Here is a 26,634-nt window from a genome sequence, read left to right as displayed (position 1 = left end):
CTAAATCCCAGACAAGCTCGTTGGGCTTTGTTCTTCACCAGATTCGACTTCATTGTCACCTATAGACCAGGGAGTAAAAACAGTAAGGCAGATGCACTATCCAGGCTATCAGAGGATAAAACCCCAATTAGTGATGAAACCATTATTCCTACGAACTTACTAGTGGCTCCAGTACAGTGGGACATACTTACCGAGATCCAAGAGGCCAACCGAGAAAACAATCCTCCAGTAGACTGTCCGAATCACCTGATTTTTGTACCTAATGACATACGTACCAGATTACTGACCCATATTCATGACACTCCCAGTTCGGGGCATCCAGGCATCACTGCAACTTTGGAGTTAGTCAAAGCCCGTTTCTGGTGGCCGTCCCTCACGAAGGATGTAATTACTTATGTTCAGAAATGTAAAATTTGCCAAAGCACGAAGGCATCTCACCAAACCCCTGCTGGCCTGTTACAACCGCTACCGGTTCCGCAACGGCCCTGGTCCCATATAGCGGTGGACTTCATTACGGATCTCCCTGTTTCCCAGAACAACACAGTCATTCTCACGGTGGTTGATCAATTCTCCAAGGCTTGTCGCCTAATACCGTTGCCCAAATTGCCCTCTGCCTTTGAAACCGCAGAAGCCCTGTGCAATCATGTATTTCGAATGTTTGGCTTACCTGATGATATCGTCTCAGACAGGGGATCCCAATTCACTTCCCGGGTATGGTCCGCTCTCTGTAAAAATCTAAATATTAATGTTAGCCTCACCTCAGGGTACCATCCTCAATCCAACGGCCAAACTGAACGTATGAATCAAGAAGTCATTCGATTTCTACGTTCCTACTGTCATCAGCAACAGCACGACTGGAGTCGCTATCTGATGTGGGCAGAATATGCACAAAATTCATTAATAAAGCCAGCCACGGGTATTACGCCATTCAAATGTATTCTTGGCTACCAACCACCCCTGTTTCCATGGTCCGGAGAACCCACTGAGTTACCTGCTGTCACGGATTGGCTGCAGCGGAGTGAGGATGTCTGGAACCAGGCTCACAGACATCTCATGAGGGCAGTCAGGAGGAGAGAGATTCAGGCGAACCGTCACCGACGCCAGGGACCCACGTATCAACCGGGGCAGTGGGTGTGGTTGTCGACACGAGACCTTCGTCTGAGATTGCCCTGCCGCAAACTCAGTCCCAGGTATGTAGGGCCATTCAAAATTGTACGCCAGATTACTCCAGTGTCTTTTCGCTTAGCCTTGCCTAATCATTATCGTATTTCTCCTACTTTCCACATGTCATTACTCAAACCCGCTGGTGGTCCACGAGAGGAGGCGGTTGAGGAGGAATCGGAAACCAGGACCCCTCCACCTGTCATGATCGAGGGCGAGGAAGCTTACCTCGTTCGAGAAGTGCTGGACTCTCGACGTCGGGGTGGCGCCCTCCAATATCTGGTGGACTGGGAAGGGTACGGTCCAGAGGAACGGTCCTGGGTGAATGCTAGAGATATTCTAGACCCAACTCTCACGGAAGAGTTTCATCAAAGGTTCCCAGAGAAACCAGCCCCCCGACAGCGCGGTAGACCCCGGCGTCAGGTGCCTTCTCGCTTCAGGAGCCGCTCGCAGGAGGGGGGTTCTGTTGTAAATGAGGGCGATGCCAACCCTCTTGTGCACCACCAGAGGGAACCATCGCCAGAATTCTGATTCGACTCACGGACTCAAAATCCCATAAGCCCTGCTACCTGGCACTGATTACGGTCCAGGTGCAACTCATCAGCTCTCGTGTATATATACCACACTCACGCTCCGGTTCGTTGCGAAGTCTTGATTTGCCTGGCTGTCATTTCTGAGCGTTCCATACTCCCTGCTTCGGACTGATCTGTGTTTCTGACCCTGTGCTCGCCCTACGATTACGAAAGACATCTGCCTGCCCCTGATCTCCAGCCTGTGATTCTGACCAGTAAGATATCTGCCAGCCTTTGAACTTTTGCCTGTCCCACGTTCTGTCTCCTGGATTGCCCCTTTGTGTTTGTTTGTATGTGTGCTCTTAATAAAGCTTGCAAATGGATTCAATGCCTTCTGACTCATCACAACACATATTACAAGTACTCAAATTACTCTAATTGAGTAGTTTTTCTGAGGAATTGTTTTTCACTATGTAGTTTTAGGAATGTGTACTTAGACTTGAGTACATTTTTTGTGTTTTATCTGTAGTTTTACACCACTATGTTAATTTAACCTGCAGTCACTACTTTATTTCTTACTTATATTTTTTCATAGATGATTGGCTATGTAGAATAATCAATCATGTGATTCCCGTCCAATCAAATCGCGCGTAAACAAATCATATCATCAGATCAACCTCAACACACAAGCACTTTATAAATGCAGCTAACATGTACTGTACATTGTGGATGCATTAAGTGTCCAAGAATACACAAAATCGTTACAGAAAGACTTTTTAGATCAGGGGTGCCCAAACTTTTTCCTATAAAGGGCCAAAAAGCAAACTTGACCAAGGGCTGTGGGCCAAATATACAATTGAAGTCAGAATTATTAGCCCCCCTAAATTATTAGTCCCCGTTTATTTTTTTCCCCTAATTTCTGTTTAACGGAGAGAAGATTTTTGTCAACACATTTCTATATTCTATTTCTAAACATAATAGTTTTAATAACTTATTTCTAATAACTGATTTATTTTATCTTTGCCATGATGACAGTAAATAATATTTTACCAGATATTTTTCACGACACTTCTATACAACCTAAAGTGACATTTAAAAAGGTTTAACTAGGTTAATTAGGTTAACTAGGCAGGATAGGGTAATTAGGCAAGTTATTTTTAACGATGGTTTGTTCTGTAGACTATCGAAAAAAATATATAGCTTAAACGGGGCTAATAATTTTGACCTTTAAATGGTTTTTAAAAAATTTAAAACTACTTTTATTCAAGCCGAAAAAAACAAATAAGACTTTCTCCAGAAGAAATAATATTATCAGGCATACTGTGAAAATGTCCTTGCTCTGTTAAACATATTTTAGAAAATATTTTAAAAAGAAAAAAAAAATTCAAAGGAGGGCTAATAATTCTGACTTCAGCTGTATATACTGTTTAACATATTTAAACAAGTGTAAACAAGATATATATTTCTCATAGTTCATTGACCAGCATCACTTCTACTTGGCTCTGGATAACCAGATGATTGTTGAGATGTTGCGGACAGAACTTGCTTACCTCTCGTCCTGCTGGCGAATGACAGGAAGACCAACCCTCACATTCCCTATTACACAGAGCATGCTGGGTAAAACCTCTTAAATGTTTCCGCTAAAGCATACTATATTTTGGCAGAAAGTATTATTAATCTTTTTCTTTTATGGGCCCAGTTGAAGATGGTGACAGTATTGACCCCTGCATCCTCTCCACCTTGCGGAAGCTTCAGGATGGCTACTTTGGTGGTGCAAGGTCAGACAAATTATTGTGTCAACAATAATTAAAAAGAGATACAGTAGTCATTGTGTTTCCATAATTCACAGATGCTTTCTGCTTTTTAGGGTGCAGATGGCAAACCTGTCCTCGTTCCTCACCACCTCCTTCCACACGCAGCTCAGCTTTTTGGACGGCGACTCTGAAGAGGATCTGCTGGAGGAGGAAGAGGAGGAAGATGAAGAGGCTTCCGGTACTGTATCTCTACTTTATCAGGGGTGCATTTCCGAAAACCATTGTTAGCCAACTAAGGTTGCAAGTTCCGTTGTTTCAAACATAGTTCATTGATTTGACATTTCCCAAATCCATCGTTCCAACGAACATTTGCCAACTGCGTCGCAAACCTGTGCACTTGCAACTACACATCTGAAGCTTTAGTTAGAAACATAGTTCCTGGCTGTGTTCTATTCCCAGTTATCTTCCCTATGCCCTATTCGTTTAGAACATTCTGACATTTAAACTTGGAATTATATATAAACACATTAAAGACATCACTCTTGTGTTGTAATTTGCTTTCAAACTATTTTTACAGTTCAGTTTTAGCGATCTTCATGTTTACAATTGCGCTCCCTTCACAGTGCACTTTGAAAGCATTGATGTCATTTTGAACAGAGGCGAGCGGATAGGTGATGTAATGTCTTCAAAGTTAGTATTATATTTACAGTCGTTGCTCTAAAGTTTGTGAAAACAAAAAACATAGATTACGTTAATGCTTTTATTTTATAGTAGGTCATTTATTAAGAAATATAGCCTAGTGTATATGACATGGGCCTGTTGGTTAGCACATTTCTGCAGTGGTTTGCATGTTAAATTGTAAAAGTAGACTAAAAACAAAACAAAACAAAAAAACAATATCCTACTTATTAATAATAATAATCATGATCATCATCATCATTATTTATATTATTATCAAAGCATGATTTTTTTCATTTCCTGATTTCATTTTTTAATAAATAGCCTCATTATTTATTTATTTAGATGATTTATATATGAGACTAAAATATGTGTCAGCTTTTGTAAGTGATTTTATGTTTAAGAATAGAATATGTAATGTTCTCAATAATATTTGTAAAGGAAACACTGGCTCTGTATGTGCCATTTACATATATTTAAATTAATATGGAAATGTGTGTTTGTGTAAAACAGTATTATTTGCACAGAGAAATTAAGGGCTTCTCCACAAAGAAGTTGTTACTCCTCCCTGTTTAGAGCGTCATTATGGGCGTTTTACGTTATAACTAATGTGGTTTAAATGATGGATCTGCAACAGAGAAACTATGCGTTTTGGGAAGCACTCGTCACTACATCATTCTTTTCACAAACGATGCACTGTACTATGATAGCTCAACCACGAGTTACGTCGTTGTTTGGAAAATGCACTCCTGACTCGCACACAGCTGCTTTGTCCACCTGAAAAACATGTATATACAATTAAAGGCAAAATTATTAGCACTCCTGTGATATATATTTATATATATATAAATATAAATACCAAGTAGCGAAGCAGTGGCGCAGTAGGTAGTGCTGTGGCCTCATAGCAAGAAGGTTGCTGGGTTGCTGGTTTGAGCCCCGGCTCAGTTAGCGTTTCTGTGTGGAGTTTGCATGTTTTCCCTGCATTCCTGTGAGTTTCCTCCGGGTGCTCCGGTTTCCCCCACAGTCCAAAGACATGCGGTACAGGTGAGTTGGGTAGGCTAAATTATTTGTAGTGTATGAGTGTGTGTGTGAATGTGTGTGTGAATGTTTCCCAGAGATGGGTTGTGGCTGGAAGGGCATCCGCTGCATAAAAACTTGCTGGATAAGTTGGCGGTTCATTCCACTGTGGCGACCCCAGATTAATAAAAGGGACTAAGTCGACAAAAAAAATGAATGAATGAATGAATATTTCCCAAGTAATGTTTAACTGAGGAAGGAAATTTTCACAGTGTTTCCTACATACAATATATTTATTTCTTCTGGGAAAAGTCTTATTTCTGTTTTTACATTTTTAAAATAATAATGTTCAAGGTTAAGTATTTGAATAATTCTTAAGGGTAAATAATTGAAAAATAATAAAAATTCCAATAATGTTCATATATTAGCAGCATTGTTATTGTTATCTAAAAAAAGAAGGAATCTTCTAGGGCCTACGGTAATTTATGGTACAAACAGTATTATAAATTATCACATTTTAAACTAGCCAAGATTATAATTGAAAACTTTTTATTTAAAATTTTATTTAATAATAAAGAATTTTTTTATAATCATTTGACATTGAAATTATTAGTTTTTTTGTTTTGTTTACAACAGCACTTACTGTGAAATAAATCTGATATAAGAACTATATTTGTTACATTCATTCATTCCTTCATTCATTTTCTTTTCGGCTTAGTTCCTTTATTAATGAGTTGTATAACCAATAGGACATATTTGTGCGACCCAGGACCCTAATCGAATTATTCATTTGTACTTAATAAATTACTAATAATCTTGACATTGATCTCCGCCTCCTGAGTTTGTGTTGAACACACATGGAGTCATAAATAAATAATCCAACACAACCCATCTCTGGGAAACATACACTCCCATGCTCACTACTGACAATTTAGCTTATCCAATTCCCCTATAGCACATGTCTTTAGGCATGTGGGGGAAACCGGAGCACCCGGAGAAAACCCACACCAACACGAGGAGAACATGCAAACTCCACACAGAAATGCCAACTGACCCAGCCAAGGCCCAAACCAGCGACCTTCTTGCTGTGAGGCGATTGTGCTACATCAGAAATGTTTACCTTTAAAAAATATTACTATTATTATTAAGCATTTTTATTAATTCTTTATATTTTAAAATAGCCTGTTTATTAATTATCTTTTCCATTTAAAATATAAAAACCTTAAGTCTTTCTTTTTGATCTTGTTGTTAGGCTAGTCAAGACAGCGTCCCAAATTCAACATGTACAAGTGATTCGAATCATTTTCCATATAAACAAAGCTAAAAAACAGTGCTTTGTTTTTCCAGCAGGAGGATCAGGAGACATGTTCGACCAGTACCTCACGGATTTATTGCACAGCACTACCACAAAATGCCATCTACCTCCCATCCAAAGAGGGCAGCACCACGTTTTCAGTGCTGAACACACCACCAGAGACATACTGTCCTTCATGGCCCAAGTTCAAGGCCACAACATGCCAAGTAAGCAGTAAAATCAATCATGTCATGCTTTCTATTACAGGGCGTCAAAATAATCTTGATCTTTTTTGTTTCTCAGAGCCGTCCATGTATTTGCCTGTTGCCCCTATCATGAGCAAACACAGGAAGTCTCTGAACCTGCTAGATGTCCCTCAACATAAAGCTTCACCTCAGACAAAGGCAAGTTCAAACAAATATCCAATAGTACCTGGATTCAGCCTTGATGATGCAAGCTGAGACTGCATATCTCCGTGATGCAATGTCAGACACAATGCACTCAAAGGAGCTAGTGACATCACTGTTAGGGGTAGGGTTAACTGAGTGCATTAAAAAGCATTGGATGCAGCTCAGATTGCACTGTACCAGGTCTACATCCAGACCCCTCTCCAAATACCTACTTTTTTCCTATAAGCATCAGGATGTTTTGTGTGTATTATAGGAGTCATTTCCATTAAACTGTAAACGATCAATGAAGTGTTTTAATAACAATGAGCTGTCATTATTTTCCCAACAGTTCAGCTATTCAGTTTTGAAAAGGCAGCTTGTTAAAATTAATAATATACTTTTAGCAGACTAAGACGTACAACAAAACCACAAAACAAGACTTTCCACAGCAATATTAAGGGTATTTTATAATTTATATTTAATATTTAATGTATTAATTAATTAATTATTATTAATTAATATTAATTAATTAATTATTAATATAATTAATATTTACTGTATTATAGGAGGGCAGAGATACAAATAATATGGAGAAACAAGACACAGTGAGCTCAAAATGGTTTGGTTGTCACATTCAAACACATTATTATGCAATGTTATTTTTTTTATAATAGATAAATGTAAAACACAAAACCACTCATAGATCTGTATTTGTGTCATGTGTGATTTGTACTGTTTATTTATTTTCTTATGGAAATTCCTTAAACCCAAATGCAACTCAAGTGTAAATAAGGGATTACGTAAGGGATTAACACAAAATAAGGCCTGACAGGCTTATTGGCAGCCCAACATGAAGCAGAGCACTTTTGTATAAGACTTAAGGGATTATTCCGGCTAAATAAACGCCTGGATGTACTTTATCCCATTTATTACATGGCTACTTTCCACAAAGTGTAAAAACTAGACAGAAAACATTCTTCTGAGCCCTAATAGTTTATTAATTCTTAAATGCGAGGCTGACAGAAATGAAAATGGCTGAACGGAGCATACACTAATCCTATTATTCATTTTATTCAATATTATTTAATCACAAGATGGCGCCACACAGTCAAAAGCATCAGCCAAACAGAATCTTAAACATATGAATGTGGATGTATGTATATGATGTGAACGTATTCATTTAGAGTCAAGGTGATTCAAAGTATCTAGACGAGCATGTTTTATTAGCTTTAGTGGTTGTTATCTGGAAATAACTGATTGACCAATCAGAATCAAGTATTCCAGAGAGCCGTGCAATTAAAAAAGCGCAAAGAAGAATCAAAATAAACAGCTGTAGTTTGTGGTTTTGTCTCTTTAGGCTGATAACGTTGACCTGCATTTACCACGCGATTCTCATGGAAACACAGACTTTGTTCATCTGGTGGATCAGCTTAAGCACTGTCCAACCCTGCAGGACCAGGCCGATATCCTCTATGTCCTCTATGCTATGAAGTGAGAGACTATTGTGCATATCTATTTTGATTTCTGCTTCATCCAATAGTTTAATAATCGTTCTCTTCCTGATGTGTATGTGTATATAGAGGCCCGAACTGGGTGGTGAGTTTGTCAGGACAGGGTGAGGCGACAGTTCGCTCTCTGCTGGAGGAGCTGTACGTTCGGGCAGGAGCGTGTAAGGAATGGGGCCTCATCCGCTACATCTCCGGCATCCTGAAGAAGAGGGTGGAAGTCCTTGCTGAAGTGAGACTCTTGTTAATCTATGCATTTATTGTCAACTTGACAATATTAATTATTGTTGTTTGATTAATTCATATATAATACAGTATGTGAATCTAGACCAGGGGTGTAAAAACTCGGTCCTGGGGGGCCGGTGTCCCTCACAGTTTAGCTCCAACTTGCTTCTACACACCTACCAGAAAGTTGCTAGTATATCTAGTAAGAGCTTGATTAGCTGGTTCAGGTGTGTTTGATTAGGGTTGGAGCTAAACTTTCCAGGACACCGGCCCTCCAGTATCGAGTTTGGACACCTCTGATCTAGACCATAAAACCAGTCTTAAGTTGCCAACATTATGAGTCAAAGTTGTTGATTTTTCTGTTTTTGCAGAAATGATGAGAATATTAGGTAAAGATCTTGCTTCATGAAGATATTTTTAAAGTCCTTAATGAAAATATATTGAAAAAAATATGTTTGATTAGTAATTTTAATAGCTAAGAACATAATTTAAACAACTTCAAAGGTGATTTTCTCAAGAATTTGATTTTGTTTACCTTTCCAGATTCCAGATTTTTAAATAGTCGTATCTCAGCCAAATATTCTCCAATCCTAACAAACCATGTACAATTAAAAATCTTATTTATTTAGCTTTCAGATGATGTATAAATGCCAATTATGCAAAATAAAACTTAGTATAATATTTTGTCCTTAATATAATTTGTACCTTCTCGCTGTGAGGCCACAGTGCTAATCACTGAGCCACCGTGCCGCCTATTTAATATTCATCATTAAAAATAATGTAGTATGGTTATAAATATGTACTTATGACTGGTAACGGGTATATGCCAAGGCATGCTAATAGGACTTTTAATTTGCCAGTAACCTGGGTTAAGTGCTTCCGGTGAACTGTATGCCAATGCAAAAATTGGCGCGTTTAATGTCTGTTTTCTTAAAAAATCACCGATCTCCACTAGCTGAGTGATATCCGATATAAAGTGGGTCTCAGATTGTACAAGAAGCACTGCATTAAATTAGATTTTCCCCACTATGTCTTTATAATATGAGCATTTATTTTACCCCAGTATATTCAATGGAGCTTCTGTGCTAGCCTGCTGATTCAACAAGTAAATGAATGCCAAAGTTTATTTAACTGAATGTATTTTAATTAAATTACAACATTGATGCTGTAAAAGGAACCGTATAAAATGGAAACAAATTCACAATAACAGGTCACCGGAAGTTTAACAGTATGGGAACAACACTAGCTCGGCATATACCCTATTGTGATCTAGTCATGTATTATAACATTTGCTGAATGTACTGGTTTACGAGGTATGTGTTTGAGTAAAAAGGTAATATTATTTTTAATCTATAAAGGTCGGATAACATTTCTTCCAAATTTCAAATAAAAATATTGTGAATTATAATTTTATTTATTTATTTTTAATTTTTTATTTTTTTTTGGTCAAAGTAATTGAATTGCTAATATGATGTGCTGATTTGCTCCTTAAGAAACATTGCTAACAACCAGAGACATTTTTTCAAAATCCTTTGTAAGATTATAAATGTCCGCATCACTTTTGATCGTTTTGAACGTTTCATGTTTTTGTTTCTCATCAAGTTAACAAATTATTTATTTTTACTCCTTATCCAGACCCAAACATCTGTTCATATCTATGAAAATCCATCATAAAATGTAAATTATTATATTGATGAAACTATGATAAGCTAAACAGAGTACAAATCGGTGATGTCATGCCAAGTCACATTTATAGTAATTAGATGGTTTCTTTTGGACTAATATCTTGAACTTACATACCTGTGAGTTGTCCAACATTTGCATTAATATGCTTTTTGTTGGCATCTTATGCAATTAGGCCTGCACAGATCTGATCTCTCATCATAAACAGCTGACAGTGGGTCTTCCTCCTGAACCCAGAGAGAAAGTCATCACGGTGTGAGTGTCTTTTCACATGTTCCTTTTAAAATAATTTTAATATTCCTCCAATACCTAACCAGGTTCTTATTTTTAGTCCTCTTCCTCCTGAAGAATTGATCAGCTTGATCTACGAGGCCAGCGGACAAGACATCAGCATTGCAGTCCTCACACAGGTACTGTTGATTTGTAAGCCTTAGGGCCCTATCATAAACCTGGCTCAGTGTTTTTCTCCGGTTTCAAATTGGTGCAGGTATAATTTTCATGTCCTGTGCCACTTTGTTTAAATTTGTGCACCCATGAGTGTGCTGGTCTGAAAAGCAGGTCTGTTGGTAAAGCATTTCTATTGTGACGCAACTGAAAAAGACCACACCATTGACCAACTAAAAGTCAATAGGGCATTTCTTTTTGTTGTTCTTGTTATTTAAACAATGTGTTGACAAACAGTGCCTATGTGCAGGTCCATGTGTGTACTTGTTGCTTATTACACACGCAGGGATGCACAGCAGCACACAAACATCTTTATATATGATAATGAATAGTCATCGCATGTATCAAAATTAGCCCACCTACCTATTTGCAGAATTGGCGAATGACATACAGTACATCATACATGCTTCTTCACTAGTGATTCGTTCAGTTTTTCTGCTTACAATGTCCTCCATGTAAATAAAAAATTCACCATGATGCAAATGCAACTTGCTCTTAAAGGTTAAGGGATTATACACTTACTGGCCACTTTATTAGGTACACCTGTCCAACTGCTTGTTAACGCAAATTCCTAATCAGCCAATCACTTGGCAACGACTCTATGCATTTAGGCATGTAGACATGGTCAAGACAATCTGCTGCAGTTCAAACCGAGGATCAGAAATGTGATTTAAGTAACTTTAAACGTGGCATGGTTGTTGGTGTCAGACTGGCTGGTCTGAGTATTTCAGAAACTGCTGATCTACTGGGATTTGCACGCACAACTTTTCTAGGGTTTATATAGAATGGTCTGAAAATGAGAAAACATCCAGTGAGCAGCAGTTCTGTGGGCGCAAATGCCTTGTTGATGCCAGAGGTCTGAGGAGAATGGCCAGACTGGTTCGAGCTGACAGAAACCGAAGTCACCTTGAAGCAGATGTGCTACAGCAACAGAAGACCACACCGGGTGCCACTAAAGCCTGATTTATACTTCTGCGTCAAGTGACCGGCTTAACCCACGGCGCATGCAACGCGCATGGCTGTGCATTTATACTTCTGCGCGCTGTCTCTGTTGGTCTGCATTAACAATTCCGAAACGCTAGTTGGCAGTGAGGTGTAAATGTTCCTCTGTGTCGAGTTTCTACGCTGCTTTTCCTGAACACTTCCGGGATGTACAAGTGGCTCAAACTCGCTCATTTTGAGGCAGGAACCGGCGGACGTGCAACAACTTTAACTATGAGGGAAACACAAAACAAAACTTTCCATCCGGAGCTCCTTCGCGGGACTCCACACTTGTAAACAATCGCTCGCGCCATTCGCGCGGCTCTCGGTCCCGCCCAGATTCGTCAGCGCTACCAAGCCGGCCAATCACAGAGCTTGAGCTACGCATCGTTGCGACGTGAAGTTACAATTTTTGAGAGGTGCACGTCAGCGACGCCGACGGCCACGGCGAAGGGCTATGCGTCAGTGCCGTAGCATACGACGGCGTTTGACGCAGAAGTATAAATCAGCCTTAAGAGTCAGGTTGTAAGCTAAGAGCAGAAAACTGAGGCTACAATTCACACAGACTGGATTGGAGAGATTGGAGAAACGTTGCCTGCTCTGATGACTCTCGATTTCTGCTGCAACATTCGGATGATAGAGTCAGAATTTGGCTTCAGCAACATAAAAGCATGGATCCAGCCTGCCTTGTATAATGGTTCAGGCTGGTGGGAGGGGTTTAATGGTGTGGGGATATTTTCTTAGCAAACTTTGGACTCATTAGTACCAATACCACAGCCTACCTGAGTATTGCTGCTGACCATGTCTATCCCTTTATGACCACAGTATAACCATCTGACCACAGTGTACCCATAAAGCGTGAATTATCTCAATCTTCTTGAACATGACAATGAGTTTACTGTACTCAAATGGCCTCCACAGTCACCAGATCTCAATCCAATTTAGCACCTTTGGGATGTGGTGGAATGGGAGATTTACATCATGGATGTGCAGCCGACAAATCTACAGCAACTGTGTGATGCTATCATGTCAATATGGACCAAAATCTCACTGGAATATTTCCAGTACCATGTTAAATCTATGCCACAAAGGATTAAGGCAGTTCTGAAGGCAAACGTGTGGCCAACCTGGTACTAGTAAGGTGTACCTAATAAAGTGGCCATTGTGTGTAGACTGGTTTATTAAGTGTTTTTTTCCATACTTAAAATAACAAAATTGAATTTGGACACATCCTAAGTGCATCAACACAATGCGTTTTAAACCATGCAGTTTGATCGTAAAGTAACGATTCATTATGCGAACCATTTTTGAGCACAATGAGCGTTTTGTAAATCTGCTTAATTTATGATTTCAGGAGATTATGGTGTATTTGGCCATGTACGTGCGCTCTCAGCCATCTCTGTTTGGAGATATGCTGCGTCTGCGCATCGGTCTCATCATGCAGGTGATGGCAACTGAACTGGCCCGCAGTCTGCACTGCTCAGGTACAGACAATATCAGATCTGGATTTACAGTCTATTCTATCATTCACTTGCATTTATTCAGCTGAATCTGCCCATTTGGCCTGTACAGGAGAAGAGGCTTCAGAGAGCCTGATGAGCCTCAGTCCTTTTGACATGAAGAATCTCTTACATCACATCCTGAGCGGGAAAGAGTTTGGCGTTGAGAGGAGCAGTGAGTATTATGGTTCCGTTAATGTTAGTTAATGTATTTAATAATATACACAAACAATGAACAATGCATTTATTACATGATTTATTAATCTTTGCTCATGCCCATGCTCATAACCCTTTAACTGTCGTCCCCATATTTTGAACATACACTACCTTACAAATGTCTTATCGTTGATCTTAGTTGTAAGAGCAACAAATAATAACTTTACTTCATGTTGATAATTTGGAAAAGTGGCAGAAGGTAGATTTTTTGGATAAAATATCTAAACTGCATCTCAATCATCACAAATACTGCAGAAGATCTGAAGAACCCTCATGGACACAAAATTCTTACTGAAATCAGTCATGTTTGGTGAAGGAAAAACCATGGTTTGGGGTTACATTCAGTATGGGGCTGTGCGAGAGATCTGTAGAGTGGATGGCAACATCAACAGCCTGAGGTATCAAGACATTTGTGCTGTCTATTACATTACAAACAAGGATAGCGCTCCTTCTAATACTTCAGCCTCCACATTAAAGTTCCTGAAAGCAAAGATGCTGTAGGATTGGCCAGCCCAGTCACCAGACATATAAAGAAGATGAATCCAAGGAATCTTGATGAACTCTGGAAGTCCTGAAAGAACGCTTTCTTTGCTATTCCAGATGACTTTATTAATAAGTTGAGTCATTGCAGAGATGTATGGATGCAGTCCTCCAAGCTCATGAGAGTCATACACAATATTCATTCATTCTCCGCTGCACATGACTTCTATACTGTACATTATTTCTGTTAAGTGACAAAACTTTTGTCTAAGCAAATTCAGACCTTACTGTCCTAATTAAATAATTAAAAATCAAGGTATGATCATATTTTATTTTGGTAAAGCAAGCTTAATCTTTTGCCCTTTGCTTTTCATATAAGCCACTTCTGATACCAAATGATCAACTAGAAGTAAAGGTATTATTTGTTGTTCCTAAAACTTGGATAGGCTACAAAAAAAAAAAAAAATACAAGTTCAACTTAAATAATTGCCAATCAAAGCTTCAATGCTTTGGTAAACAGATTTAAACCTGGTCTTATTTTAAAGAAGACAGAGGTCAGTTTGTAGCTAAAAAAAGTAATAGTAATAGTGAAATAAAAAAAACCTTTATGTTTATAAGATTATTAAAAATGAATGTATATGTTAATACAATACATGAAATATATTTTTTACAAAACTTGTTTAAGCCTAAAAAGAAAATTAAAGTTAAATATCTGAACAAATTATATTCCAAATTTAAAGTTGAATCTCCAAAAATTTGCTCTCAGTAAGATTAAGACATCACCACCAGATGATCCTCATTTTATATATATATATATATATATATATATACAGTTGAAGTCAGAATTATTAGCCCTCTTAAATTTTTTTTCTTCTTTTTTAAATAATTTCCAAATTATGTTTAACAGTGGAAGGAAATTTTCACAGTATGTCTGATAATATTTTTTCTTTAGAGAAAAGTATTGTTTGTTTAATTTTGGCTAGAATAAAAAGAGTTTTTAATTTTTTAAACACCGTTTTAGGGACAAAATTATTAGCACCTTTGAGCTATATTTTTTCTCGATTGTCTACAGAACAAACCATTGTTATACAATAACTTGCCTAATTACCCTAACCTGCCTAGTTAACCTAATTAACCTAGTTAAGCCTTTAAATGTCACTTTAAGCTGTATAGAAGTGTCCTGAAAAATATCTAGTAAAATATTATTTTCAGTCATCATGGCAAAGATAAAATAAATCAGTTATTAGAAATGAGTTATTAAAACCATTATGTTTTGAAATGTGTTGAAAAAATCTTCTCTCCGTTAAACAGAAATTTGCTAAAAAAGAAACAAACGGTCTAATAATTCAGGAGGGCTAATAATTATGACTTCAACTGTATATATATATATATATATATATATATATATATATATATATATATATATATATGTATATATATATATATATATATATATATATATATATATATGTATATATATATATGTATATATATATATATATATATATATATATATATATATATATATATATATATTTGACAATATTTGTAAAGTAGACATGAAATAAATAAAACTAACAGTTATTGTTTTGATGCTTTAAACTACATATAAAATGCATTTGATTTGCCTTACTTTTTTCAATGATTTCTCTGTATTCTGTGAAAGTGCGTCCAATTCAGTCGTCTGCCACCAGTCCTGCCATCTCCATCCATGAGCTCGGACACACAGGAGCCACCAAGACAGAGCGGACAGGCATCAGAAAACTCAAGACTGAAATTAAACAGGTGGAGTGAGGGGAGAGAAACCCATGCACATTTTTATTAAAGTATTATAATAATTAATAATAATAACAATAATAATAACAATTATTATTATTATTATTATTATTATTATTTATATTATGATAATTATTATTGTTGTTATTATTATTTTTATTGTTGTTATTATTATTATTGTTATTGTTATTATTATTATTAAATGTATAGATATATTATAAATATTTAATTATATTATTATTAAATTAAGTATATTATATCTGGTGTTTTCATAAATTCTGATTCATAACAAATTATAAACAGATTTTGTTTTTTTACTGTGTCTTCAAATGACATTTCTATTATTTTGTTTTCAGCTCGATGACTCCAGACCCATAAGCGTGGGTTGAGTTTGCAATATATATTTTTTTCAGGCATGCTGTGCTAATACTTCAGAGCACCTTTTTTTGTGCAGAGCCCATTCTGTCTAGATGTCATGGCACATTTGTTAAAACCATGTAACCAGCATTAGCATAATTCTAGTAATATTCATATCATACACATGGTTGTCAGACATCTTTCTGACTGTACGAGTATTAGTTTGTCATGTTTGTCAGTGTCTCAACTGTTCATTCATCTGAAATGCTCCATTCTTCTGTTTGTTTGTTGTGCTTTTATCCTCATAGATCTATTCCAGCAGTCATTCCATCAGCAGTAATGTCACATCACCTCGCTCCACGGTAACTCACAAAATAAATTACTAAAATCCTCTCCGCTAACCCCTGCTCTCCATTGTATCAAATAATATTATTACATTAAGTCTGCCTGAAAGATTAAAGGCACAGTGGGTAGCGCTGACCCCTCAGAGAAGATGGTCGCTGGTTCAAGCCTCGGCTGGGTCAGTTGGCATTTCTGTGTGGAGTTTGCATGTTCTCCCCATGTTTGCGTAGGTTTCCTGCAAATGCTCCGGTTTCCCCTAGAAGTCCAAAGACATGTGCTATAGGTGAATTGGGTAGGCTAAAATTGTCCATAGTGTATGGGTGTGAATAAGTGTGTATGTATGTTTCCCAGTGTTGGGTTGCAGCTGAAAGGGCATCCGCAGCGTAAAACAATTGCTGGATAAGTTGGCGGTTCATTCCGCTGTGGCGACCACAGATTAATAAAGGGACTAAGCCAAAAAAAAAATGAATGAATGATTGAAGAATAATCTAACTTAAAGCGATTTATTCATTTTAGTTGTTTTCGATAGAAATACAAAGGTTATTTTTGGTGTTGATGGTTTCTTGAAGAACCTTTAGAAGAAACCTTGTGGAATTAAAAACTATTCTCAATAAAGGGGTAGTTCATCCAAAACAATAATTCTGTCATAATTTTGCTGATGTTTCATAAACATATTTAAGTTTCTTTTTCTAATGAACAAAAAATAAGATGTTTTGAAAAAAGCTGGAAATTAGTAGCCATTAACTTCTATATTTGTTTTTTCCTACTACTGGTGTCCAACACTGTTCAATATCTTCTTTTGTGTTCATTGAAAAGACACGAACTGTTGATACATGTTTGCAGCCACATGAGGGAGAATAAATAGTGAGTACTTTTTCATTTTTGGGTAAAATATCCCTTTATGAGAACCCAAAATGCTTCTTTTTTGGAATAAACTATGCTTTATTTAATTCTTACTTTTTAAGAATATGTTGTTTGAATACATTTGCTTTGAAAGACTTAGATTAGATTGCTGTTGTGAAATCAGACAAGATTCCAACTATTACAGTCAACTAACATTCCCCCTACTGTGTAAAGCGCTTTGAGTGCCCAGAAAAGCGCTATATAAATGTAAGGAATTATTATTATTATTATTATTATTTTAACATGCCACAAGTCAGTCTTTGTTTTTTTTGTGGTCATTTCACTTACTTATTATGGCCTGATGTAATGACATCATTACTGTGTTTGTCTATGGTGACCAGACATCCTGTTTTTTCCATAATTTTAGCTCTATTTTTAATGTGCCAAGTTATTATGTTAAAATGATCTATTGTCCTGCTTTTATTATTCCTGAAATGAACAATAGTCATGACTAATAGTAATTAATCATGTCTTAGAATATTCAGAAGGATAAAATTACCATGAAGTCTCTTTTAAGAGCCCCTATTATACATTAAAAAGGGTCATATTTTGGTTTTAGGGGTCTCCAACAACAGGCTGATATGCATGCAAGATCAAAAAACATTTCCATTGTATTATAATATACATTTATTTTTACCTTTTTATCCCAGTGACTTCCATATGAAGCATTCAGCGTGAGACAGAGCGAAATGCCCACCACGGCTTATCAACAATATTGAAGTATTCTGAGTGCATAGTGTTTGTGTGAGCATACCTGTCTGTGAAACCCCCGGGTCGTGTACATGTACAGAATCCGATCGCAGCGGCGGTCCAAAACATGCCTCATAGTTGTTGCTAACACCACAGTACACAATACCCGGTTCTCAACAGTGTTATTCAGACACCTCACCCCCGAACCTAACACCCCCATCCCCCAAAACAAGCAGTTACAAGTATACACAGTTGAATACATAATTTACAAGCTGGAGAAAACAAGGAGGCAACCATTTCAATAACACTTACTTAGACTTGTAAAATGGAGGAAGAAACTGATCTACGATCCACTGATCCATGTACTGAGAAAGTTCCTGTCAAGCTCTGACAAAGTCCCATACATCAAATAGTCTTTTCTGAATCTTCCTTTAACAAACGGCTGACAAATCCCCTGTTGTAAGCGTGTAGATTCCAGGGAACACAGCACAAGACAGGGTCAATAATGCTGAGGTATTTTTGCAAAAACAAACCTCAACCACTGACTCTTCACAGTTTCATCTTTGGGTAGAGAAAATAGCACTAACTTTCCCTCACATCAAATAATATTCAGCTGAGCACAGCGTCTTCATGACTTTGATTTATGATTCAACCTGGGTCTGCTGCAGTATTTGTGGGCGGGGCTGCAGGTTTCAATTTTCCTGGGTTTGCACATGCAACAATTGGGCGGGGCTTAAGTTTCATATCGACGTAATGCCAAATTGGCTAAAGACTCGTTATCAAGACGATTCATTTGAAGCACTATGAGTCGACTCTTTCATAAATGAATCAATAGTTTTAAACACGGTGCACTTTCAGATTTAAGCCTTACCTGGATATTTCACTTTGTTACACACTACATGGAAGGTCATTTAAAAAAAAAAAAAACATAATAGGGGCTCTTTAACCATATATTAAAGGGATATTTCATCCAAAAAAATTATATTTTGCTATCATTTACTTATCCCAGGGATGGGCAAACTTGATCCTCGAGGGCCGGGGTCCCTGCAGAGTTTTGTTCTAACACTAGACAAACACACCTAAACATGCTAATCAGTGTCTTTAAGATCACAAGAAATCTATAAGCAGGTGTGTTTGATTAGGGTTAAAGCTAAACTGTGCAGGACACCAGCCCTCCAGGACCGAGTTTGCCCACCCCTGACTTATCCTGTACTTTTTCAAAACCTATTTGAGCTTCTTGTTTCCACTGAACACAAGAGGATATTTTGAAAATGTTAGAAATGGAAAAGTATGGCTGTCAGTTTCAAACAATCTTCAAAATAATTTATTTTGTCTTCAACAAAGCACATTTTCACTTTTAGTGAGCTGTCTCCTTAATTTCATGATGACATTGATGTTTATTGGTTATTAGATACAATAAATATACAATTTTGGGAGGTGGGTGATCCATCCCATATTGCACTCCCAAAAGTCTGGTCACCCTATTTTTGTCCAAGTTTGTGCTTGCTTAACATGCAGCATGCTTTTTGTCGCTTTAGGTGACTAGCTAGTTTTTTGTTTTGCTTTTGTGCATATTTCTGTGATAAACTCAGGATGGAGTTTTGTGTATGTGTGTAGCGATGCAGCAGCCCATCCACTCCCAGCGGGATTTTGTCTCCGACCGGGACAGGAGACTGTCACCTGCAGTGGGAGGAGCGGCAGGGCCAGTGGCTGAGGAGACGCAGGTTGGACGGGGCCATCAACCGGGTCCCCATGGGCTTCTATCAGAAAGTCTGGAAGATTCTCCAAAAGTGTCATGGCCTCTCCATCGCTGGTTATGTCCTGCCTTCTTCTACCACCCGTGAGGTGCATACACCTGCTCACATACAGTTGAAGCCCTGTATTATTTTTCCTCAAATTCTGTTTAGCAGAAAGAATATTTTTTGTCAACATTGATTGTAGATGACGGAGGGAGAGATCAAGTTTGCGGTGCATGTGGAGTCTGTCCTGAATCATGTTCCTCAGCCGGAGTACAGGCAGCTGCTGGTGGAGGCTATTATGGTGCTCACTCTTGTGGCCGACATGGAGATTCCTAGTGTTGGTGGAATTATTCACATCGACCGCATCGTTCACATGGCCAACGATCTCTTTCAGCAGGATCAGGTGACCATCATGCTTCATATGCTGTAGTATACACTGCCGGGTACAAAAAGTGACTGTTTATGTCGTGTTATGAACAGGGGTTGGACAATGAAACTGAAACACCTGGTTTTAAACCACAATAATTCATTAGTATGGTGTAGGGCCTCCTTTTGCAGCCAATACAGCATTAGCTCATCTTGAGAATGGCAGATACAAGTCTTGCACAGTGGCCAAAGGGATTTTGAGCCATTCGTCTTGCAGAATAGTGGCCAGCTCACTACATGATGCTGAAGGAGGGAAAATGTTTTCTGACTCGCTCCTCCAAAACACCCCAAATTGACTCAATAATATTTAGATCTGGTGACTGTGCAGGCCATGAGAGATGTTCAGCTTCACTTTCATGTTCATTAAACCGCTCTTCTGCCAGTCTTGCTGTGTGTATTAGTACATTAGCATCCTAATACACAACACTGCCTTTAGGATGCAATGTTTAAACCATTGGGTGCACATGGTCCTCCAGAATGGTCCTGTTGTCCTTGGGAGTGACACACCCATCTAGCACAAGTATTAGACCTAGGGAATGTCATGATATTGAAGCCCAAACTATCCTTGATCCACATCTATGCTACACTCTGGGCATGCAACTGTCTGGGTGGTATGCTTCTTTGAGGCTTTTCCACGCAAGAACCCTCCCAGATGTGGGAAAGACAGTAAAGGTGGACTCATCAGAGAACAATACATGTTTCACATTGCCCACAGCCCAAGATTTGTGCTGATGACACTATTGAAACCGATGTTTGGCATTGGCACGAGTGACCAAAGGTTTAGCTATAGCTGCCCAGCCATGTGGAGCTCCCGACGAACAGTTTTGGTGGAAACTGGAGAGTTGAGGTGCACACTTAATTCTGCAGTGAGTTAGGTAGCTGTGGTTTTATCCCTTTTGGATACAATCCAGCTTAGCACTTGGACATCCCTTTCAGACAGCTTCCTCTTGAGTCCACAGTTACTCCTGATGGATGTGGTACGTCCTTCTTGGTGGGATGCTGGCATTACCTTGGATACTGTTGTTCCTTATAGATCTCTTGACTTGGTCACAGATGCGCCTGCGAGACATGCACAAACAACTTGTCCTCTTTCGAATTCTGATATGTCACCTATAATGTTGTGTGCATTGCGATATATGTAAATACATTCATATTTATTCATTTATTTTTATATGTGTGTGTGTGTGTGTGTATGTGTGTGTGTGTGTTGAGTATACTATGGATATAAACTCATTTATTCATTCATTTTCATTTCAGCTTAGTTTCTTTATTAATCTGGGGTCACCACAGCAGAATTAACCGCCAACTTATCCAGCGTATGTTTTACGCAATGGATGCTCTTTCAGCCATCACTGGGAAACATCATACACCCTCATTCACACACATACACTACATTCAGTTTAGCCCAGTTCACCTATACCACATGTTTTTGGACTTGTGGGGAAACCCGGAGGGAAACCCATGTGAACACGGGGAGAAAATGCAAACTCCACACAGAAATGCTGTGAGGCTATTGTGATACCCCCTGCGCCACCGTGCTACCCTATGGATATACAGTATATGTAATATTGCTTTGATTACTTGTACTATCCTCATATGTAAATCGCTAAGGATAAAAGGATCTGCCAAATGATTAAATGTCATGTAAATGTAAAACTAGCTTCATCAAAGTGTCTTGATTTTGTCCGGACTCCAGCTTTGCAAATTTTAAACATTGTTTCATGTTTGTTTGTTTGTATTGCAGAGATCCAGCGGGGCCAATGAGTATTTCTTGGAGCAAGATCCTGCCACAGGAATCTGTAACTTCTTCTATGACAGCGCTCCCAGCGGCAGCTATGGCACCATGACTTATCTTTCCAAGGCGGTGGTCACATATGTTCAAGACTTCCTGCCAAACAGCAGCTGTCTAATGCAGTAACGACTGCCAGTGACCTTCACTGCTGATCTATGACCAGTTACATCAAATCAAACGGTGAAAAATATTACTGAGTTCAGTAGCGAAGGACAAGCAGAAATGGGGAAAACACTCAAATTAATGCTGTGAAGAAAAACAGACTGCAGAAAACGGACCACTGTGCTGTTCTGTAAACAATTCTAATTTAGGGACTGTAAACGCAAATAACTCTAAAAATTATTAGTTTATATTTCATTTACATGACAGAAATAACTCTATATTTAATGATATTTTAATAATTTATCTTAATTTATTGTTTTATGTTCATAAAAGTATGTTTTATTTAAATTAGCACTTAAATTCTATCTTTTTAGGCCACAAGACCCGTTCACACCATCCATGTGAAAAAACAACAGTAATTTAAAGTAAATACTATAGTGTATTTTAACCATACTATAGTAAAGTGCTTGGATTAATCTGTTGTGGTAATTCTATAGTTACAATGGTAACCCAACAGCTTTAGGAATATAAACAAATATTAAAACTAAATTATTCTGCAATATACCATGACTTACTGTAAATGTAAACTAAACTGTACAGTATTTAATACAGTTTACTATAGTTTACACTACAGTATGGTGTAGCATTCATTTACAAAGTTTTATAAATACTATAATATATACAGTATAGATCTCCAGGAACGTGAGATTGACAGGCAGAGTGGTGCAGCAGTAATGCTGTCGATATACCAGTCTGTTGTGGTAAAGAAGGAGCTGAGCCAGAAGGCAAAGCTCTCTATTTACCATTGAATGTACGTTCCTACTCTCACCTATGGTCATGAGCTTTGGGTCATGACCAAAAGGACAAGATCTTAGATACAATCGGTCGAAATGAGTTTCCTTCGCAGGGTGCAACCTTACAGATAGGGTGAGGAGCTCTGTCACCTGGGGGGAGCTCAGAGGAGAGCTGCTGCTCCTCCACATTGAGAGAAGTCAGCTAAGGTGGCTCGGGCATCTGTTTCGGATGCCTCCTCGAGGTGTTAAAGGCATGTCTCACCCGGAGGAGGCCTGCTGGAAGACCCAGGACACGCTGAAGGGACTATGTCTCTCGGCTGGCCTGAGAACACCTCTGGATCCCCCTGGCCCCAGCGATGCGGCCTTAGAAAAGAGGACAAAAATGAGATGAGATGAGATGAGATGAGATATACAGTACAATTCAGTTGACTATAGTGTGTTTCAAAAACACTATTTACAGGGCCGGAGCAAGCTGAACTGCCGCTCTAGGCAAAGGACGGTTATGCCGCCCTCAATCCTAAAGTGAAAGCGAGGGGGGGTGTCGAGGGAGCTGTCGCGGACACCACCGCCCTCTCTATTTTGCCGCCCTAGACGCGGATATAACTGAGGGCGCGGGTGGTGAGGGTAGTGTCGCAGACGCCACCCTAGACGCAGATATAACTGAGGGCGCAGATGGTGAGGGTAGTGTCGCAGACGCCACCCTAGACGTGGATATAACTGAGGGCGCGGGTGGTGAGGGTATTGTCGCAGACGCCGCCCTAGACACGGATATAACTGAGGGCGCGGGTGGTGAGGGTAGTGTCGCAGATGCCCTCCTAGACGCAGATATAACTGAGGGCGCGGGTGGTGAGGGTATTGTCGCAGATGCCGTCCTAGACGTGGATATAACTGAGGGCGGGAGAGGTGAGGGTTGTGTCGGCGACGCCGCCCTCTGTATTCTGCCACCCTAGGCGGCCGCCTAGGTCGCCCCTATGGAAGCGCCGGCCCTGACTATTTACTATAAATTACTGTATTCATTTTTATGTAAGCAAGGACAGTAACTGTAACTATATTAACGATAAACAATGTATCTAAATATAAAAGACACAAGTCCACATCACACCTACAAGCACAGATGCACAATATCGTTTTAATCACTTTTAGTTTAACAATATTTTTAAAGCAACCTAAGAATAAAAAAATAAACAGCCAATCACAAATCATCCTATTTTAAAGAGCATTGTAAACAACATGTGCTTGTGATAAACAGTGCATCATCATCCAATCATGTTAATATATTCATTCATTCATTTTCCTTCATCTTAGTTAATGAACTGCCATCTTATCCAGCATATGTTTTACACAGCGGGTGCCCTCCAGCCGCAACCCAGTACTGGGAAACATCTATACACACTCATTCACACACATACACTACGGACAATTTAGTTTATTCAATTCACCTACAGCACATGTCTTCAAACTGTGGGGAAAACCAGAGCACTCGGAGGAAACCCACACGAACACGGGGCAAACATGCAAACTCCACACAGAAATGCCAACTGACCCAGCCGGGACTCAAACCAGCAACCTTCTTGCTGTGAGGCGACAGTGCTAACCACTGAGCCACTGTGTCACCCGATGTTAATATAGTTATCATTTATTATTGGTGTGAACAGGTGTATATACTGTAGGTATGAGTTCTGTCCAGATAAACAGACACTGTGCTGATAAAGTTTGAGACTGTGTTTTCCATCTAACATTATCTTATAGCTCTGATGTGATATTTAGCTGGTGCTTCTAATTCAAAGACACAATACAAAGTGTAATGACTTTGATAATTGTGAAAAATGAACTTATAATCTGTTTTATTGCATGTAAACATGCAAGATTGTGGTAAAACCAAGCATGTGCAATTCTAGCTTGTAATGTTTTGCACAGGAAACCTGGCAAATCATGCAATTAAATCAGTGTTTTATGAAAATATATGTTTAAAAGTTTTTATTAATTTGAGAAGTGTTAGTTAAAAGCATAGTTCACCCAAAAATGAACATTTTGTCATATCACTTCATGACATTTTGTAAAGTGTTGGTAACCAAACAGTTTATCGTTGACTTAGTATGAACATCAAGATTTTGGTTAACAAAATATTTTCAAAATTTCTTTGTGTTCACAAGAAAACAAAACAACAACTTGTGAACTAAATGAGGACCTGGTTATTTTTTTCTTTCTTTAATTAAGAAAATCAAGAGATATCCGATAGACTATAAACCATTTTGTTAGGGAAAAATGTTTTATGTTGTGATGTAAGTGGATATTAAAGGTCACCCAGGCTTTTAATATTCTCTTCAGGACATTGACCATTGAAATGCGACTGTCTCATCATTTTTACAGTTTGTTCTGTTGTTCTTTTACGTTCATGGAGAATTACTAAGGGAAGTACTGTATTTTAGCCTTCATTAAGCATTTGTATGACCTCAAGCTAATACAATAAAATTAAAGTAATTACATAAATAAATCACTGGCTTATGGTGTGGATTTATATTTAATTATTCAGTTATTTATTTTTTATAATGATGATTAATCATTTAGTTAATTAGTTAACTTTATTTGTCCCCATAGGGAAATCTCACTTGCAGCATCTCACAGAGACATCTGACATTTCACATTTGGCATTTATATTAATAAATCATTTAAAAATCCTACATACCATGGTACCTCTACCCTAAATAAATATCCAATCTGCTGGACATCAACTGCTACTGAGAGAGGAGGAATTTAAAATCTTAATTGCTTGAGATATCAATGATAATTTTGTCCTATTTCTGACACGTCTGGAAACACAATATCGACGACCTGATGGTAACAATTTTTAGGGTGTATGATAAAGAATGTCTCTTATCATTGACAATCATGATATCCTTATTTAATACTCTTTCTAGGTATATACTATTAATGCTCTTTAGTTTTATTCCCAACATCTTACTGGTTACCATGTTTCCCATGCAGTGACCTCTTCTGGGCCTCAGAAGCATTTCCATACCAACAAAATATTGCAATACTGTTGATAAAAGCATTATAACACACAGGTTGTTATCAACATTAAAAGACAATACACTGTAAAAATGCAGGAGTCCACACAATTCATTAATGTTGTTGATTAAGTAAACACTTTTAACAAATTTATGTGGATTGAACATAAAAATATAAGTTGTCCCAATGAAATCTCAAGAATTGTGTTGTTTCAGCTCATTTAAACTAAGTAGTTTTTTGTGTGTGTGGTTTTTTTAAGAAGTGTTGAAGGTTTTTCCTTACACAGTCAGTCTATACATTTCACTAAAGTTTATTGTCCAACATTACAACCAAAGATTAAGTGGTAATTGGAAAGTTAAGAATATAGTTTTAATATAGGCCTAGTTTACAGTTTATGTAAATCTTATTTGTGAATACATTTTTTTTAAGATTAAAGGTGTTACCTTTTGAACTAACATGAACATTTTGAATAATTAACAAAGGTTAAATTCAGGGGAAAAATACAGATTGTCGTTAGGTGATGTAAAGCAACTTTTGTAAACAACAAACGAAATCCCTTAATATAATAGCCTACTGTATGTGGTTAAATTAGTATACTAAATAGTGTTCTTTGATTGTAAACTGAACTCTCAGATTCAGTAGAGTTCAGCTCAGAAATTGTCTACTACGGAAAAAAGTACACTTAAAGAGCACCTATGTTGACACTTTTTCGAGATTTAAAATAAATAATTTATCTTAGAATGTGTCTGTACAGTTTCAGCTCAAAAGATTATTTATTATACCTTTTTAAATATCGCAGATTTGAGCTGTTATTATAGTGTTACACGTAGCTGGTTTTACCTGCCTGTGCATTTTCATCATATGTG

General features: G+C 38.0%; 1 protein-coding gene and 1 long non-coding RNA gene across 6 annotated transcripts in view; one reads left to right on the top strand and one right to left on the bottom strand.

Annotated features, from left to right (window-relative positions):
- phka2 (phosphorylase kinase, alpha 2 (liver)) overlaps positions 1 to 25,253 on the top strand; it is a 49,119-nt gene extending 23,866 nt beyond the window's left edge. The window contains exons 16-32 of one of the 5 annotated variants that reach the window (XR_012387253.1): positions 3,146 to 3,290; positions 3,373 to 3,451; positions 3,541 to 3,665; positions 6,470 to 6,643; positions 6,720 to 6,820; positions 8,163 to 8,296; positions 8,386 to 8,542; positions 10,394 to 10,473; positions 10,550 to 10,628; positions 12,998 to 13,127; positions 13,216 to 13,317; positions 15,505 to 15,623; positions 16,280 to 16,333; positions 19,524 to 19,751; positions 19,848 to 20,048; positions 21,816 to 23,409; positions 23,636 to 25,253. Coding sequence is in view for 3 of the 5 variants with exons in the window: in XM_021479871.3 (XP_021335546.1) it covers positions 3,146 to 3,290; positions 3,373 to 3,451; positions 3,541 to 3,665; positions 6,470 to 6,643; positions 6,720 to 6,820; positions 8,163 to 8,296; positions 8,386 to 8,542; positions 10,394 to 10,473; positions 10,550 to 10,628; positions 12,998 to 13,127; positions 13,216 to 13,317; positions 15,505 to 15,623; positions 15,971 to 15,994; positions 16,280 to 16,333; positions 19,524 to 19,751; positions 19,848 to 20,048; positions 21,816 to 21,989 (2,106 nt within the window). In the remaining 2 variants the exon portion in view is untranslated. Of the gene's footprint in view, positions 1 to 3,145; positions 3,291 to 3,372; positions 3,452 to 3,540; positions 3,666 to 6,469; positions 6,644 to 6,719; positions 6,821 to 8,162; positions 8,297 to 8,385; positions 8,543 to 10,393; positions 10,474 to 10,549; positions 11,855 to 12,152; positions 13,128 to 13,215; positions 14,291 to 15,504; positions 15,624 to 15,970; positions 15,995 to 16,279; positions 16,334 to 19,523; positions 19,752 to 19,847; positions 20,049 to 21,815 lie in introns of those variants that run through there. The other 4 variants (XM_021479871.3, XM_009306167.5, XM_678952.11 and 1 more) reach the window with 4 other exon arrangements.
- On the bottom strand, positions 15,880 to 19,524 carry LOC141376644 (uncharacterized). Its single transcript, XR_012387270.1, has 3 exons — positions 18,778 to 19,524; positions 17,460 to 18,638; positions 15,880 to 17,377 (listed from the first exon to the last, which is right to left on the bottom strand). It is a non-coding gene; the product is annotated as an uncharacterized lncRNA (long non-coding RNA).
- Positions 25,254 to 26,634: the final 1,381 nt, after the last annotated feature.

This window comes from Danio rerio, chromosome 11 (assembly GCF_049306965.1).
Source record: "Danio rerio strain Tuebingen ecotype United States chromosome 11, GRCz12tu, whole genome shotgun sequence".
NCBI lineage: Eukaryota > Metazoa > Chordata > Actinopteri > Cypriniformes > Danionidae > Danio > Danio rerio.
The sequence above is the reverse complement of the archived record's forward strand: the minus strand, read 5'-3'. Positions and strand labels throughout refer to the sequence as shown.